Source organism: Leopardus geoffroyi, chromosome A3 (genome assembly GCF_018350155.1).
Source record: "Leopardus geoffroyi isolate Oge1 chromosome A3, O.geoffroyi_Oge1_pat1.0, whole genome shotgun sequence".
NCBI lineage: Eukaryota > Metazoa > Chordata > Mammalia > Carnivora > Felidae > Leopardus > Leopardus geoffroyi.
In genome coordinates, this window is record NC_059336.1 from 17,506,799 (window position 1) to 17,525,586 (window position 18,788).

Genomic DNA, 18,788 nt, shown 5'->3' on the forward strand with positions numbered 1-18,788 from the left:
TGTAGTTGGTGGGGGGGATAACAGTTGAGAGAGCATAGGCCTCAGAAGTGGACTGTGGTCAGGGGAGGGGGGTGGAGAAGAGGGGTCAGAGAGGCCAGGAGCTCAGAGAAGTGGCCTGAACAGGTCCCCAACATGAGGAGGATCCTCAGAGAGAGACTTTTGTTGTGAGGTGGGGATGAGGCCCGGGCTCAAAGAGCAGACACCAGAGTAAGGGCATGTAGAGAGAGCGCTAAGCAGGGAGGAAGGTGTTCTCGATAAGCTCCTGTGTCAGGAACCTTGATCGGCAACTAGCAGTCATGTGATCTGCAGCACACTGCCTGCATTCACGGGGCCAGACAAAGGCAGAACCGGCCAGTGGGAATGATTCTGGATGACTTAGCTGGAGCCTTATAACAGAGACCACACCCAGAGGGGCAGGCCTGCAGATGTGTTTTGTTAGGTCTGCAGGTTGTTTGAATGGAATTCATATATATATATATATATATATATATATATATATATATATACACACACACACACACATATATATATGGATATACATATATATATGAATATCTAATATATTAGATTATATATATTAGAGCATATATATATGTATATATGTATATACGTATATATGTATATATATGTTTTAGAGCACAAGCTAGGGAGAAGGGGAGAGAGAGAGAGAGAGAGAGAGAGAGAGAGAGAATATCTCAAGTAGGCTCCATGCTGAGTGTGGGTTGCCTTGCCATGGGGATTGATCTCACAACTGTGAGATCATGACCTGAGCTGAAATCAAGGGTCGGATGCTTAACTGACTGAGCCACCCAGGTGCCCCCAAAATTCAGTCAAGATTTTAGAATGAGAGATGTCACAGAAAACCTGGATTTCTTACTTGGGTTGACAAACTGGACACTTGGCTGCTGTCAGCCAAGTACTCTGGAATGGCCTTCATCTGCTGGATTTAAGTAACAGCTGCCTCCTTTTAAGGGGTCGTGGAGCTTTATCCATTTTCCTTAGTCCCCTCCACTCCTTATTGCCTCCTTAGTGCTGAGGCTGGTGTCAGATACCCATTATTATTTTGTGTGTAACGTTGTTGTTCTTACGTAGAGAGAAATCTTTACTCAAGTCTCTGTCAAAAGTGGGGAAGTGAATGATGGGGCAAGGAGGTGGTGTTTTGTTTTTGTTTGGTTTTATGACTGAGCTACTTCATTCATTTATGTAAGTGGCTCCTGTAGGTGCGTGGGTTCAACATCTGCCGTAAACCATCAGTGTTTCACCAGAATATTAACACTAGGGGCTATTAAGCCTCTGAACTCTCTACCATTAGACCTAGAAGGGAAGCAGGAAGAGGGATTGAAGACGAAGAAATCCAGACAAAAGGTCTTCTGCCGAGAAGCTGGGAGTCAGAAGCAAGCAGGGGACACTGATCCAGAGAAGATCCATTTCTGATTGCAGAAGTCCCAGATGTTAAACCATTTGCCCAATGTCCCCAAGGGCATGGAGAGACATCCCTTTGTAAAACCCAGCACAGAGCCTCCCAACATTGGAGTTAAGGCTCTTCTCCCTCCCTGCGCAGTGGATGTTCCTTTCCCTTTAAACCTGTGGCATAAATGGGCTTACCAGGTTTACTCTCAGTCCCACTTGAAGAATCGACTTGAACTGATAGTTCCAAAAATAACTTGACAAAATTATACAGGAAAGCAAAAAGGAAACAATTTCAGACAATCAAAACAGCATGACATTTGTCAGGTTGACTAGATGCAGGAATCTTCAATTCTGAGAAGCCCACAAAGACAGGTCTTCCTGGGCCTTCCATTTTTGACACCACTTTAGCAGTGGGGTCCTGAGGGTGGCCCGAGGGGGTCTCTGAGCTGTTGTCATTTGTTTAGAAGCCCAAGCAGAAGGTGTGTGTTTTCACACAGCAAGTCTGCCTCTTCATGCCGCGGGGTTTGGGTTTTGCTGAGCTCTATACCTGGTGACACAGGTTGGTGGAGCAGGTAGTGTGTAGCATGAAGGCTGGGGGGACAAATGGCAAGGAAGGGGAGTGGGGATCACTTGTGATAAGATATTCGGGAGCAATGAGAGGAACCTAGAGAGTCAGCACGGCCTGGCCTGCAAGCCCTGCCTCTGGTCTCTGGGGTCCAGGTGACACTGTGGACTTCTCATTGCCCAGGAAGCTGGACATCACGCTAGTTAAATGTTGACTTTGGGGCCAAAATTTGGACTTAATTCTGTTTCTGTCTCTTATTAACGCTACGTAGCTTTGGGCAAATTAAACTTGTTGGGCTTTGATTTCTGCCTCTGAGAGGGAAATAATAATGTCTACTTTATAGGAATGTTACAAAGTTAAATTAGATGAAACACGTAAAGCATTTATCACAGTGCCTGCCATTATAGGAGCTTTAGATAAGTGACATGATTGTTATTATTTGTCTCTCTGGGTATTTGACTCTCTCTGAAAAGATGGCCAAAGGCCCTTGTTGAACCTTCTTAACAACTGTTAATTTGTTGTTCCTCTTAACAACTCTTGTTGATCCTCTTAACAACTGTTCATTTGGTCCCATTGTGGGGTAGTTGATGTCCAGTTCATCATTGATTTGGTTGATGTGTTAGGGGGTCCTTGGCACATTTTTAAAAAGTTTGTTTTGAGGGAGAGAGAGGAGGGGGAGCGGAGAGGGAGAGAGAGAATCCCAAGCAGGCTCCACGCAGCACAGAGCCCGACATGGGGCTCAGTCCCATGAACCGTGAGATCACGACCTGAGCCAAAACCAAGAGTCGGACGCTTGACCGACGGAGCCACCCAGGCCCCCAATGGGATCCTTGGCACCTTTGTGCCTCAGTGACGAAATTATACTTCTAGACATTGGTTATCAGCCCACTCATCTTTGGAGAGTTCAAATAGGCAAGAACCTGACTCCTCAAACAAGGAAAGAGATGAATCCATTAGCCCAACATAAAACTGCTTAATTCTGGAATTGATTGCTCACAGACCCTGTGAGTTTCATTTGAAAGTCCCTTTTCCTGTTAAGCCGAGTCCCCAGAGTAAATGACCCACCTCCCTCCCATCCTTAGGAGACACTCTAGCTCAGAGTTAAGAGTGTAGACTCTGCTTGTTTCTCGAGTTCTTGGTGCCTCAGTTCACTCACTAGAAGACGAAGATGATCCACCCCCAACTGCTTTCAGTTCAGTGAGTTACTATGTGTGCACATGGCGCACAGCACCGACCGCTTAGCAGTGGTGAATGATGACTACTGTTTTTCTCCTCCACCTGTGTCCCTCCTTTGCTCTGCCCTCCCTGTGATGTGCATCATCAATGCCATCACCAAGGCCAGGCACCTGGGTCTCAGGCTCAAAGTGCTTTGCTTAAGCTTTCTTCATTTTGCTCACTCAGGCTACAGGGAGGAATTATCTATGCTGAATCCTCTCCATGTGCCCACCTCCATTTTCTTCTTCCAAACATGCCAGTATTGCCCAGAAGCTAATATTAAGGATTTTGAAGCTCTCAGAGACCTGGATTCATGTCTTAGCTCCCTCACTTTCTGGCTCTCTGTGCCAAACTATAACCCCTCAGAGCCTTAATTTTCTGATCTGTGAAATGAGATACTACTCATCTCAGGGTATTGGTGAGGTTTAAGCGAGGTGATCCTGTAAAACTCTTAGAACAAACAGTAGCTGACTCATAGTAAGTGATCAAACAGCAGTATCTCCTTATCGCACCAGGCCGCTTTCTAGGTACAGGTTCCACCCTGCTGAGCGCTCATCTTGCATGGCCATCCACGGATGGGGAAGTGGTGCAGGCTGTTGAATTGAGTCCTCATATGCTGTTTGGTTTCTCTCCTAGGAAAAGCACCTCACTTTCTGCGGCTCCAGAATGTCGAGGTGAACGTGGGGCAGAATGCCACGTTTCAGTGCATCGCTGGTGGGAAGTGGTCTCAGCATGACAAACTTTGGCTCCAGGTAAGAATGGGAGTGGCCCCCTGTGTACACGTGCCCATCCCTTGGTAAGGGAAGAAAGTGTGTGCTGTGACGAAGGGCTTGGTGGGTGAGAGGAGGGGATATTTTTTATTTACCTCTGCTCCTTAGATGATACTCTGCATCCATGATCTTGTTAGATCTTAACTCTAATTCTGTTTTGTGGGCACCAGGATACCCATTTTAGAGAAGAAGGCGATACCACAAACATAAAAGTGACAGAACTAGAATTTGCAACTATGACCTTTCTAAGCTGGCCTCTAACAGACTTTGTCCATTAAGCCCACAGACACAGGGCTAAGACAAACTCAGTACTTTAGAATCTGGGTATGTGGAATCCTAAAATCTTGGGTGGAGGGAACCTAGCTGCTACTCAGTGGTCCACCAGATTCCTATTTGTTCCTCCACAGCCTTCTGGTGAAGTCTTATAAAATCACCCTTTACCAGAATATTTCACTAAATGAGCAAAGCCATCTCTTCTTTGGCTGAATGAGTCCATCAGGAACGTCTGCTGGAAATTTGTTCTGAGTTTGAATCTGTCCCACTCGTAGGTCTGCTCGTTAGCCTTACTTTCAAAGCAAGATAAAAGAGAATCTCTTTTAGTGGAGGTAGGGGAAAGGATGGGACCTAGAATTAGACACAGATTGTTACAGCATCAGAGATACTCCCATGGATGCTGATGTAGAAATACCAAGGGCTAAGGTAGCACAGAGAGTCAAACTGCTGTTCAGTGAGTAGCCACCAGGCACATGCGGCTGTTGAACATATTTTGGTTTGTTTTTTATTTTATATTTATTTGTTTTTAAATGTTTATTTTTGAGAGAGCACGTGCCAGCAGGGGAGGGACAGAGAGACGGGCAGAGGATTCGAAGCAGGCTCCATGCTATTAGTGCAGAGCCCCACACAGGGCTCGAGCTCACAAACCATAGGATCATCACCTGAGCTGAAGTAGGATGCTCAACCTACTGAGACACCCCGGTGCCCCTGTTTTATTTTTTATTTTAAACAGATTCACTGAGGTATAATGGAGATACAGAATTTAAAGTGTGTAATTTAATACATTTTCACATGTGTGTATATATGTGAAACTTTGATCACAATCAAGGTACTAGACATGGCCATCATGCTCAAAGTTTCCTCGTTCTCATTTGTAATCCCTGCTTTCTGCCTTCTTCACTCTTATCTGTCTCCAGGCAATCACTGATCCACGTTCTGTCACTAAACAGGTGATTCTGAAACTATATGGGTTTGAACTGGGTGGGTTCAATTATACATGGATTTTTTCCTGATAAATACAGTATAGTATTGTAAATGTATTTTCACCTCCTTATGATTTTCTTTTCTCTAGTTTCCTTTATTGTAGGAATGCAGTCTATGATATAGCATACAGAACATGTGTTTATTGGCTATTTTATCAGTGAAATTTCTGGTTAACGTAGGCTATTAGAAGTTTAGTTTTGGGGGAGACAAAAGTTATACATGGATTTTTGTATGTGTAGGGGTTCAATGCTACTAACCCACATTGTTGAAGGGTCAAGTGTATATTAATTTACATGTTCTAGAATTTTCTATAAAGGGAATCACACAGTATGTACTCTTTTTTCACTCAACATAATTATTTTGAGATTCACCTCTGATATTGTGTATGTATATAGTTTATTTAAAAACTTTTCTTTGTGGAGTAATACTCCATTGTGTGAGGATACCATAGTTGCTTTATATATTCATCTGCTGATGACATGTGGGTTGTTCAAATACTGGTTATTTCAAAATAAGTTGCTGTGAACATTCATGACTTGAATGGACTTAGGGGCATATGCTTCCATTTCTCTTGGAATGGCTGGGTCATATTCACTCCCATCAGCAGTGTATGGGAGCTATAGTTGCTTACCAATATCCTTACCACCACTTGGTATGATCAGTCATTTTGGTTTTAGCCATTTGAATAAGTGTGTAGTGTTACTTCACTGTGATTCTAGTTTTCCTTTCCCTCATGACCAAGAATGTTGAACATCTCTTCATGTGCCCATTTGCTTCCATTTGTATGTCTTCTTTGGTGCAGTGCCCGTTTAAGTATTGTGCTCATTTATTATTGGTTTGTTTGCTTATTATTGCATTTTGGTAGTTCTTTCTATATGCAGAATACAAATTCTTTGTCAGATACATGGTTTGCAAATGTTTTCTATGTGTGGCTTGTCTTTCTATTCTCTTAACAGTAGCACTGGAGGAATAGTTTTTAAATTCAGATGAAATCAGGGGTGCCTGGGTGGCTCAGTCGTTTGAGTGTCTGACTTCGGCCTCAGGTCATGATCTCACGGTTCGTGGGTTCGAGCCCCGTGTTGAGCTCTGTGCTGACATCTCAGAGCCTGGAGCCTTCTTCAGATTCTGTGTCTTCCTCTCTGTCTCTCCCTCCCCTGCTTGTGCTCTGTCTCTGTCAAAAAGAATAAATGTTTAAAAAACATTAAAAAAAATAAGTTCAGATGAAATCAAATTTATCATTTTTTTCTTTTTTGGATCTTTTCTGGCATCATTTCTGTGAAATGATGATCTTTGCCTAACCCCAGGTCACAATGATTTTTTTTTGTTTTCTTCTAGAAATTTTATAGTTTTAGCTTTTACATTTAAGTCTGTGATCCAGTTTAATTTTGCATATGGTGTGAGGTATGCATCAAAGTTTGTGTGTGTGTGTGTGTGTGCGTGCGCGCATTTGGATACCTCAGTTGTTGTGGCATCATTCGTTGAAAAGAACATTCTTTGCTGTATTGCTTTCATCCACATATGTGTGGGGCTCTTCCTGGGCTCTTCTGTTCCACTGATCTCTTTGTTTATACCACTGTCCCACTGACTTGGTTACTGTAAGCCTTATAATGCGTTTTGAAACCAGGTATTGTTAGTCCTCCAGTTGTGTTTCATTTTCAGAGTGATTCTGGCTATTCCAGGTCTTTTGCATTACCATAGGACTTTTAGAATCACTTTGTCAACTTCTACAAAAAAAGCCTGTTGGGATGATGATGGGGATTGATTGCATTGAATCTATAAATCACTTTTGGAGAGAACTGACATCTTAGCAATAATGACTTTTGTGAGTATGAACATGGTATATTTCTTCATCTATTGAAGATCTATAGTGATTTCACTCAGCAAGGTCTTGCAATTTTCAGTGTATAGGTCTTACACATTTTTTTTTTGGTTAGACTTACCCTTTTTGGTCTAAAAAGATCTCAATTTCTGACTTTTCACTGCTAGTGTATAGAAATACAATTGACTTTCGTATGTTGATCTTGTATCCTAGAACCCTGTTAAACTTAAAACAGCTATTTACATTTAAATTAATCAAAATAAATAAAATTTAGAACTTAGAAGTCCAGTCAAACTAGTCACATTTCAAGTGCACAGTAGCCACATGCATCTGGTGGCCACCATGTTGGACGAGCAGAGACAGAACATTTGCAACATTGCAGAAAGTGTTACTGGAGAGCACAGCTCAAGCTCCAAGGAAACAGGAATGTTGTTTAGAAGAAACTAACTCCAGTTACCTCCACCTTCATTTATTGAAAGATCTCCATCATGTCTTCAGGTTGACTTAGTGTGAATGTTGGTCCCTAGCCCATTCGGAATCATCTCTGCACACTTTGATGGGATTTGATAGCATTGCTTCTCTTCTTGGATTTGAACCTATCTCCCACAGTTTGGAAAATCCCTGGGTGAAATTGCACCTCTAGGAGCTAACAGTTCTTTCTTGTTCCTTAGTGCAGTAGAATGAAAATAACAGTGGTGCCTGAACCTCCTATTTCCTTGGGCTGCCTGCAGACCCTAAGAATCCTTATAAACTTCCATGTGTCACTTAAGTATATTTAGTGCTATTTACTCTTTCAATTGTAATTTGTATTAAGGTGCATCACGCTCTCAAGAAGCTTTATCATTTCAATGGCATTGCCCCAGTTGGGTCAGGAGACTGAAAAGGAACAATCACAGTATTCTCAGCACCTTTATTTAGCTTTTCCAATTATTTTATGATCATAACTGCTACATTTCTGAGTTGCACATCCTAAATCTTGGGTTTGTCAGTGGAAGGGTGTTAGAATGTAATAGAAGTTTTGAAGAAAATAGAAACATATGGTGCAGAGCTCTTCCACACCTCATATACCTGCTTTTCAATGTAAACCAAATCTTAAGTCACAGAATGTTTTTCAGGTGGCTTACAGTGGGACGTAAAGCATGACAAGATAGCATAAATTAAAAGTGAGGTGACACAAGATAGGAAAAGAAGACCTTGGAGCTGGTCATAATGTTAAAACTGCGTTTCTCCACATCTGTGGCTTACCGGTGGGTCACAATTGGAGGCCCCAGTACCACAGCCGCCAACGGAATAACTTGTCAGACATACAGTTCACGGTGTCCACAAGATAAACACAAACCAATTTCTCGGGAAAATTCTAACTTGTTCACACAGAAGCCGGATAGGAATTGTTCCCAGGAGTCCTCATAAAGAAAACAATGTGTGATATAAGGAACACCGTTCTCCACCACAGCCTTATTGAGGGCACACGAGTGACTTTCTCAGGCTTGTTTCCTATAATGGTGCTCTGTGCAAGAGTAGTTTGGGGAGGTGGTCGAAGAGGGAGGGGTGGGCGTGGGCAATGCAATATGACAAAGGTCCCCACTTCTCTGCTAAATCCATCTCCGTCCTGGGATATTTTAAATATAGGTGGTGAGTGAAAAGATTCAGTAGCTATTCCTTTAAGGAAACCACTAGAAATACTGTCTCCCTCATCTATATTTCAGGAAATATTGGGAGGTAGATGGTTTATCCTCTGCTCTCCGGCAAATGCCTACTTGGCTGGTTAAGTCCAGGCTTGTATTCAGCAGTGTAGCTGGAAGTAAGTTAATGTCTTTGTACAAAATATGAGGCCCCTGTCATAACACCTGTCACTCAGGATGCCACTGTGACCTGATCTAAGACAGGCTAAGGCAGTAGTGAATTTCTCATGATTTGGCTGTTTTGGATCTGTTCAGCGCCTAGAGGAGTAGCAGCCTGCAGACTGGCCAGAGTTCTGTTCCACATATCAAGGCTGTTGTGACTCAGCCTGAGAATCTCCGAAGCAAGTGAAACAGGCATGTTGTGGCCAACAGTCTGCCTTTCAACAATGCTGTTTCCTTCTGTAGCTTCCAAGATATGCTGAGGAATCACTAAGCCACCAAAGATGGAAACATTTTTATCCACCAGTTTTCAGTCTGGGAAATAAAGCCAGTGACTTTGTTTCCGGAATAGTATGTCGGTGCCCCCTCTCTCTGGCAATGTTTGGGGAGTGGTCAGTGGACTCCTAGTGTGAGATAAATCCCTATCATCTGTGTAGGAGAGAATGCTTGCCTTCCTTTCTGTCCAGTGGGGCTCTCTAGCTTGCTTATCCTTAAGTGCTTTCTGATCATAAATTAATAAGTTAAAAAGGAAGACCAGCCCATACCCCTGTTTTACTCTCCCCTAGAAACTTTATATGCTCTTTGGAAGCATATAAAGCTTTTGGTGCGGGCTTTCATGGAATTACATTGCAAGCTCTACCTAAGAATCAATGGACAGGACCTATGCGAAACGTGTATCCCCCAGCCTAGAACAATGAGTCCCTCAGGGAAAAGGTTGATAAAGGCCGATCAAAGTTACAAACAAACTCATCTTGTTTGGGACAGATTTCTCCTTGAGGAGAAGAATATAATGGCATGGCCTCTGGTGGAAGGGGCCTCATTTATAACTTGCTAATTTCTTAGGTGATACATTGGCCTGAGGAATCCAAACTTAGAATTTTTAAGCATTCTTTAAACAAGTAGATGGTTTGCATTCTGCGTGGAATGTCTAGTAACAAAAGCAGCCTACAGTTCGGGAGCCCTTTAAAAAAACAGAACAATTGGGACGCCTGGGTGGCTCCATCCATTAAGCATCCAACTCTTGATTTTGGTTCAGATCATGATCTCATGGTTTGTGGGATCGAGCTCCATGTCAGGCTCTGTGCTGACAGTGTGGAACTTGCTTGGGATTCTCTCTCTCCCTCTCTCTGCTCCTCCCGTTTGCGCTTGTGCTCGCTGCCTCTCAAAATAAACGTTAAAAGAAATAAAGAACAGTGTTCAGGGTACAGCTAGATGGAAGTGTGCTGACACACTATCAGTGCATTGAAAATGTGCCTGGGTACATCTTTTCTGGAAACTAATTGGGCAATAGATAGCTAAAATCTTAAATGAACATACTTGTCCAAGAAGTAATTTTACTTTTGGGAATTTACCTAAGAAAATAACCAGAGACAGAAAAAAATTGATGTATTCGTGAGTATGTTCAAAAGGATGAAACCTGAGAATAACCTGAATGTCCAGCAAAAGGGACTGATTAGGTAAATGCTGGAATGGGGTCATTAAGTAACAGATTATAGAAGTATATTTAATGCCATTTCCACTGTATGTATTTAAGTGAAAGGAGCAAGTTATAGAACAATATGCTTGGTATATTTTTATCGAAAAGTAAACATGTATGAATGCATATTTATGCACACATCTACATACCTATGTAAATATGCACGTATTAACACTATAAGGCATGTTATCGGGACATTCAGTAATTGTGATGGTAGATTATGTATGCTTTGTATTTCCATCTTTTCTGTTTCCTCCAAATACTTTGAAATGAATATAGGTAACTAATATAAACAGAAAAAAGGGCTAGGCATAGCAGAGTTTAGAAGCAGCAGTGCATCTTCCCCCAAGGGTAAACTTAGCCTCAGCTTTCCCCCCCACACTCATCACCACTAGATACCCTTTATCCAAGAGGAGGTTGGAAATACCCCTTGTGTGTCAGCTGGTCTTTATGGAACGCTGTGCTCCACGGGACTCCGTGTGTGAACTTCTCGGGGCTCCACAGCAGGCCCTGTCAGCCCCACCACAGGGCTTGTTTCCAGGCCTCTCCACAAAGGATTTGCTTCCCCATGGGTTTGTACAACAAATAACATTTGACAAGTCCCAGAAATGAGGCCGTGAGTCCAAACGTTTGGCAGAGATCTCCGTAGGGGCAGCATGTGTATTTAGGCACATCACAGGCACTGGACCGGGAGCAGACCCTAATCCGGCAGGAAAAGGCTCTTGCCCCGTGAGCTCATCAGCTCGACAGCAGGCACGCCAGGGCTGACGAGATAAGCAGACATGTCAGTCCTTTCTGCAGCTGATTTTTCCAGTAAACCTGTTCCCCTGCTCCCTGAAGGGCTGCTGCTGGCCCAGGGCTGTGAGTGTGCTGGACCCAGCTCCTCCACATCCTGCCCACACCTGCATCAGGTGTCCGTTCCATGTGGAGCTGCTGTTGAAGACCTAGTGGCCACACAACAACTAGACAATGATGGAAAGTGAATGATAACACAACAGCTGACATGTGTAGCACAGTTGGTTACACGTATGATGGACTTAATTCTCATAGCCACGCTTTTAGGGAGTTGCTTCTTTTAGCCCCGTTTTGTAGATGAGGAGGCTGTCTTTGAAGGGGGTCAGTGAAGTCCCGTAGGTCGTGAGCCGTGGAGGCAGGATGGGATTGTCAGTCTGTGTCACAATCTTTGGTCTTGAGCATCTTTTCCTGGTCACCTTGTAGATCCGACACTTATGTCACCATACCAGCCTTTCTTTCCATACAGGTGGCTTCCTATTAAAAAAAGATTCATTTATGTAGCACGTATTTACACACCTCTAATTGGCACTGTACTAGATACTTAAATAGGTCTGCGATTCTCAAAATTACAAAAATAAAAATCAAAATATAAGTCAAACCCTTAAGTCATACCCTTGGTCTTTTTGTTTTTTATTTTTCAAATTGTTCCTGTTCATTTTTCTCCCCTTCGCTCCGTTTCCTCAGTATGATGTCTACACTTGTAGTGTGGCTTTCTTCAACTCCCACCTCTTCCCGGAAGTGGCCCTTGTGAAAGTCACCAGTGCTTTTCTTGTTGATGAAGCCAGTCGTGGTGATGATGATGGTGATGATGCCTTCAACTTTTCTTTCAGTGTTTGATGATGCTGACTGCCCCTCCTTCAAGTTCCCTCTTGGTTCCATGAAATCATTTGCTGACAACCACGAAGGGTCTGAGAGTTTACCTTACTTGCAGGCTAACGAGTTAGCCTACACAGCTTCATAGATGCTGGCAGAAGATGTGAGACTCATGGGTCAGAGATCACGGACTTTATTAGTCACCGCACCACATCACACAGCATGACCTTCATGTTTGCCACAGTCTCCCCCAACCCCTGCCAAGTCCAGTGAGAATGACATGGGGGTGGGTCTGGGTCGGGTTTGCATACAGTGGGGTCTGTGCCACTTTTTATTGTTAGCTTTATTAAGATCTAATTTATAAACCATAAAGAATACTAGCAAGTCTAGAATTCAGTGTTTTTTAGTGTATTCGCAGTCATGGCATGGTCATCCCATGCTTTTCTTTTCACCTGCAGGTGCCCTAGATCAAAAAATAGCTCCTTTAGGGCAACTCGGGATGAAATTCTAGCTGGGCTTTGGATCTACAGAAGGTTGCATGCTCTCAAATTCCTCTGCACCCAGTGCACCGACCCCTCCTCCCTCATCCTGTGCAACACATCTCTGAGGATTATAGCTAACTTGGACCTGGAAATCTCCCTTCATGCACTAACTGTGTCTTGTTCACTTCCTAATACCCTTTCCTCAGTGTCTTCCCTCAGCCTGTCCTCAGTTTATGCACTTGAGGATTTGGTCTCCGCTCATCCCGGCCCTAGCACGTGGGAGCTGAAGGAGCCGGGAGCGAGCAGGACCTGCTTCGTGGAACTTACCATCTGACAGCAGACACAGACATGAAGCAACTGACACAGAGTTAAATATTTCAGTGTAAATGTGGCCAGGCTGTTGGGGAAGAGTGGGTCTGCTGGGTAGGGAGTCGGGGGGATCATGAGTATCTAAGAAGTGGCCTTTGATCAGAGTTCTGAGAGGGGAACTCGAAATAGTCAAAGGGAGATAGAGGCACCCAGGGAGGAGGCACGTGGGCTAGCCCTTCACCACCTGCCCATCCTCTTTGCTCAGGGCTGAACACTCCCTATGGGGCTTAGGCCAGGATGCTCCTGACTCTCCAGGAACTCTGGACCCAGAGATCCACCCCAAATGAGCAGTCAGCCATGCGTGCATCGGGCCCATGGGAGGGCTTCAGCATAGCTAATCACAAATGATTTATGTCCACTTCTATTTCTTCTAACTTTTAATAAAAAAGAATCAAAAGCTATTGTTTAGAGACTGCCAGAGAGGTACAAATATGTTCTTAAGAGAATCAATGAGTCAGATTTTAGTGAGTTTCCAAATGTCATGCCATTGAAGCAGTATGACTAGAAGTGAAAAGAATATTCATTACAAGTGAATTGTGAGAATTTCACTTAAATATTCCCTAGCCAGGAGATTTCTGGAACAATTAGAATAATTTTCAGCTGGAAATACTGGGCCTCATTTTCCGTGTGTGTGTGTGTGTGTGTGTGTGTGTGTGTGTGTGTGAGAGAGAGAGAGAGAGAGAGAGAGAGAGGGAGGGAGAAGCACAAAGCAGCTCAGAGAAGTCTTTCTGGACCCTGTATTAGAGTATCTCCTATAAAACAGCCATCACGTCTGTTGCACACAGCTCCCTCTTATTAAAGACCATACTGTGCCCACTTCCACCAATCACAAATCAATTACAAGCCTGCATGCTCTCTCTGAAATAATGACAGCCATTTTTGCAGGCTATGTCTTATCTCTCTGTGAAGGGAATAATGCCATGACATAGGAGCAGAGGGGAGGGGGAATTGCAAAATGATGAGGCCATTAGAGATGCCTCAGTAGCTCATAGAGTAGTGTGAAAACAGCAGATCGTCCGTGGCATCCGGTGTTTCTGTGATTTCCTCTCTAGGTAGTTCCTGAGGATAGGTCTTGCCTGAGGGTGGAAGGATGCGTGCATGCTAGGGTCAGAAAGACTAACTTGTGGGTATTTGCAACACCTGTTCTTGCAGAGTGTGTGACTCTCAAACAATGTAAACAAACAAAAAGCTAAGGAAAGGTGGAATTTGAGTTGTTGTAAAAGAGAGAGAGATCAGCAGATGAAAGTGAAGAAAGAAACGAGAGATTTCAAAGGAACCTGTCGCCATGATGAGGGAGGCATGAGTATAAAATGGGATTAAGCAGGACGACAGCTTAGCTTAAACTATGCCTTTGTTCAATTAAGAAGATATGTACCCCCTGGATGGATGAATTGGGACTAAGGTTCACCTTCTGGAAAGCAGCATCTTTGTGGGCTTAGAGCTTGGCAAGCAGACAAAGCCTTTGGGCAAAGAAAACAGATAACCTTCCTCCAAGTGGACTCAGTGAGCTGGTGGTCTGGACTGGTCTGAGCAGTAAAACATGAGCTGGATTTGAATGTCACACCAGTGGCTGGGCATCTTTGGTGCAGCGACCACTTGCTCAACCACAGGAAGTGGCCTGGATTTAAGGGATGTTTCCATTCCTGTATTATGAGGTATGGTTTGGCTTCTTCCTTTGCATTCAGGGACTTAAGAGGACCATAATCTTCAAGTCTTGGAGGCGTAGGACAAAGTGAGCAGCATCAGCATCACTAGAGAACTTGTTAGAGATGCAGATTATCTAGCCTCTCCCCTGACCTACTGATTCACCCTGGAGGTAATTGCAATGCCTGCTAACTTTTGAGAACCACTGCTTTAGATTGATGAAGTTGGGTTAAGAAAACCTTACCTGAACCTAATAACATATCAGGTACGCCATTGCTTAATAATGTATTCAGAGAGTCTGTTAGCCAAGAATGTGGGACAATGCTTGGGCAAAGCATCTTCACATAGGTATTTCTGGATTAGAGACCGCTGAGGTTTCCAGAAAGCTAGGCATCTGGGCTTCTGTCACAGCATTTCCCAAACTGTTTTCTCTGGAGCAATCGTTTCCTGCAAGATGGCAGTTGATGTTCTTTGAATAATCTGCGTACTCTACCCTCCTTTCTCAGAGTCATTGTGAACCATGTGTTGTCATATACGGATGGTGTTTCGGCAATGTGATTTTAAAGTCTCATTCTCTGGAATCCGATCACCTGGGTCCACTCTGTAACTTAGTCACTCAGCAAAGTCATATAAGGACATGCTAGTACTCGTGTGGTTGGTTCATGGACTCTTCCCCAACAGACTCACTGAATTGGAATCTGCCTTTTTAATGAGATTCCCAGGGGATTTGTATGTACAGTAGTTTAAGAAGTACTATTCATAAAGCATGTTGCTTGACCTCTCTCTGCCTCGGTTTTCTCACTTGTAGCATTTTTTTAATGTTTATTTTTGAGGGGCGGGGGAGCCAGAACCTGAAGCAGGCTCTAGGCTCTGAGCTGTCAGTGCAGAGCCCAATGCAAGGCTTGACTTGCAAACCATGAGATCATGACCTAAGCCTCAGTAGGATGCTTAACTGACTGAGCCACCCAGGTGCCCTGTAAAATAGCATTAATAGGGCTTATCTCATGCTTTGTCATGCATGAGAAGCACCTGGAGGGTTTGTTAAAACTGAACTGGGCACCTGGGTGGTTCACCTGGTTAAATGTCTGAGTCTTGATTTCGGCTCAGGTCATGATCTCTGCTCTGGTCATGATCTCGAGGTCATGGGATTGAGCCCTATGATGGGCTCCGTGTTGAGCCTGGAGCCTGCTTGGGATTCTCTCTGTCCCTCTCTACCCCTTTCCTGCTCACACTCACTCTCTCTCTATTAAATAAATATACTTAAAAAAAAAAAAAAACCCAAAACCAAACTAGAATGGCTCCACCCCTAGAATTCCTGACTTAACGTCTAGGGTGGGGCCAGAGAATTTGCATTTCTAACAACTTTGCAGGGGATGCTCATATAGTGGATGTGTAGACCACATTTTGAGAGCCAGTGTTCTGGATCATTCTAAGAACATAGCTTTTTCCATGCTGACCCTGTTGTCCTTCATGAAGCATGGTGTTTCAATACTCAACTTTATGTGTATAGTTTACTCTTTTTGCTGTTTTGTTGGAATTAATAACAGAGTATGTAAGGAGGAAAAAACTCAGATTGCCAACCCCAATAAACAATATCTAGAAATGGATATCAGCCCTGGGATTCTCTTTAAAATGTGCTTTTCCAACAACTATTCAGGTGATGGTGATGGCCCAGGAACTTCACCCTTGGAGAAGTACTTTCACAGAGATTTTTTTTTTAATTTTTTTTTTTTTAACGTTTATTTATTTTTGAGACAGAGACAGCGCGTGAACAGGGGAGGGGCAGAGAGAGAGGGAGACACAGGATCTGAAACAGGCTCCAGGCTCTGAGCTGTCAGCACAGAGCCCGACTCGGGGCTCGAACTCACAGACCGTGAGATCATGACCTGAGCTGAAGTCAGACGCCCAACCGACCGAGCCACCCAGGTGCCCCAATCACAGAGATTTTTAAAGGATTAAGTGAATTCTGTCATGTAAGCCAGTTAACACAGTGCCTAGCACAGATTGTACTTAGAAAACGTTAATGTGACTTTTACTTAATTAATATCTGCTCAGACAAATCCTGTTAGGTTAAATAAGATATTTATCAAACTCAGTCATGGAGCTCTTGATTCCTGGGAGATGTGTTGACTTTTGGGGGAAGTAGGGTGTGATTGCAGGGGTGCTCCAACTTTCCCACATAGGGAGTGTTCTCTGAAGTCAGTTCTCAGCCTGGTCCCCCCCACCCCACCCATTCTGGCTTTTTAAACATCGATTCTGGGGTAGACTGCCAGCAAATCTCAAGGCAGTGGCTTTTGGGACTTCAGGAGACCCCGTGTTTGAGGTACCATAGGAGGAGACAGAGATGGGAAAGTGCTGGGTTAGAATGGATGCTATTGGTGTTTTTGATGGTGTCCTTTAAGAGCCAGCGCCCCCCAGTCCTAAGGCACCGGGCAGTTGGCTGCTATAGGCTCACAGCTGCCCCTTCCCCAAAGAACTGCCCTGGGGCTAATGGGAACAATTTTCTCCTTTTCCCACCTGGCAGGTCCTGACCAGTGACTGACTGACATGGGCTACCAGTGCTGGCTCCTTGCCTCAAGCTAGGATCAACTCTGGTACATTTAAAGGCTCCCGAGGTCCCATGGAGTCAGGCTGAAGCTGGACTAAGTTTTGATAACATTCTTGCTAGTCTCCTTTTCTCACTGTATCTTTTACCCGCTTTGTCCTCAGGGCGCTCAGTAAGTCACCATGTCTCAGACTCTGCTTCTGGGAAGCCCAGCCCTGTCAGTGCTCACTGGGAAATTTATCCAATTTGCCGCGGACACAGAGGGGCTGGAAATGACTCCATGTTAGAATAACGGACATAGGTCTGAAAGAAGAAAGGAAGTGTGCCTGAAATTTCAGAGGAAGGATATACTTACGTGTGCAAAATACCATAGGAGTCGAAAGAAAGTTTCCAGCGTGTGGGAGTGGTTTCCAGATTCTTCCCCAGGCTTCCACCAGCATCATCCATGCCTTGCTTCTGTCTGGCTTTTCCCAGGACTTTGGCTTCTCTTCTCTGTCATCCTCTTTCCTAGCACCCTAGCATCTGTGTCCCTGTGCATTTACATGGCACCCGGCATCTTGGTTGGGAGGATGTACTCTCCCACCTTGTCCCTGGGCTGAGGTCCGTTTCAGGTTCTTGGCATCGTGCCGCTCCATCCCTCCCTGTGCCTACTCAAACCTGCTCATTTGCTTGTGGGTCTGTTCCTGGTTTGATGAAACCTCCTCTTGTTTTCTCCCCGTGTGTTTTCTTTTCTGCCTGTGTCTGGGGCTGAGACAGTGACTGCAACCTGTGCTGCTTACGTATGCCCTCTGCGTCAGTCCCTTCTCCACGCTGCCACCGTGTTCTGGGCCCTGAGCTTGTCACAATGCCTGGTCTTCTAGAATCTCTCCTGATCTCGGCTCCTGGGTTGCTGCTCATGTCTTGACGTCCAGCACCTCCTTGCCCTTCCATCTGGGCTCATCTCTCTGAACTTAACCTTCATTTCTCCTTGCCTGGGGTCCATCACCGTGCCATTTCCCATCATGGCTCTGGGCCCTCGTGCCCATTCCTGTCCTGCCATTGTCAGCTCCCAATATGACAAGTGTGATTATCAAAAGGCCTATTTTCCAGAGATTTTATAAGACAACCTGCAATTTCCTATCCTTCGATGGGAGAAAGCCTGGTAGTTCGGGAACTAAAGAGAAAAATGTGAATTATTCAGGGGATGGACTTCTTCTCTGGTTCTGCTGGAAGCTGACATCATTAGTAAGAAAAGTAAATAATCCTGGAGGTTACAGCAAAATAAAATTTGAACTAAATATGAAAAAGGAACGTTTTGCACTCAATCAGCCCTTTGCTGTTTGTGTTAGTTTCTTATTGCTGTTGTCACAAATTAGGCAGACTGAGTGGCTAAAAACAACACAGGTTTATAACCTTGCAGTGGTGGAGATGAGAAGTCAGAAATGGCTCTTCCAGGGCTACAGGGAGGTATTGGTTGGGCTGCATTCAGTCTGGAGGTTCTAGAGGAAAATTCACTCCCTTACCTTCTGGAAGCTGCCTGCATTCTTTGGCTCATGGCTCCTTCCTCCATCATTAAGCCGTCAGTTAATGTCACTCTGTCAATCAATTTAATCAAAGTTCATTTCGTCAGGATATGGACATTTTAGGGAGCCATTATCCTGTGTAACCCACTTTTCATGGTTAATTTGGAGAGCTCTGCTCCCGCCAGAATACTCCTTTATGTGCTAAGTGTTTTGTACCCCTTCTCATTTATCCATCATGATAATGTCATAAAGGGGGCACCAATATCAAATCCATCGTAGGTATG

General features: G+C 44.1%; 1 protein-coding gene and 1 long non-coding RNA gene across 16 annotated transcripts in view; one reads left to right on the forward strand and one right to left on the reverse strand.

The window, feature by feature from the left end:
- The window catches only part of PTPRT (protein tyrosine phosphatase receptor type T), a 1,070,511-nt gene that overhangs the window by 370,132 nt on the left and 681,591 nt on the right, over window positions 1-18,788 (forward strand). For all 15 annotated transcript variants that reach the window (XM_045444560.1, XM_045444565.1, XM_045444561.1 and 12 more), the window contains one exon: window positions 3,827-3,942. In XM_045444560.1, coding sequence (XP_045300516.1) covers window positions 3,827-3,942 — 116 coding nt within the window. The remainder of the gene's footprint in view (window positions 1-3,826; window positions 3,943-18,788) is intronic.
- Window positions 11,342-14,531, reverse strand: LOC123580196. Its single transcript, XR_006703171.1, has 2 exons — window positions 14,222-14,531; window positions 11,342-11,623 (listed from the first exon to the last, which is right to left on the reverse strand). It is a non-coding gene; the product is annotated as an uncharacterized LOC123580196 (long non-coding RNA).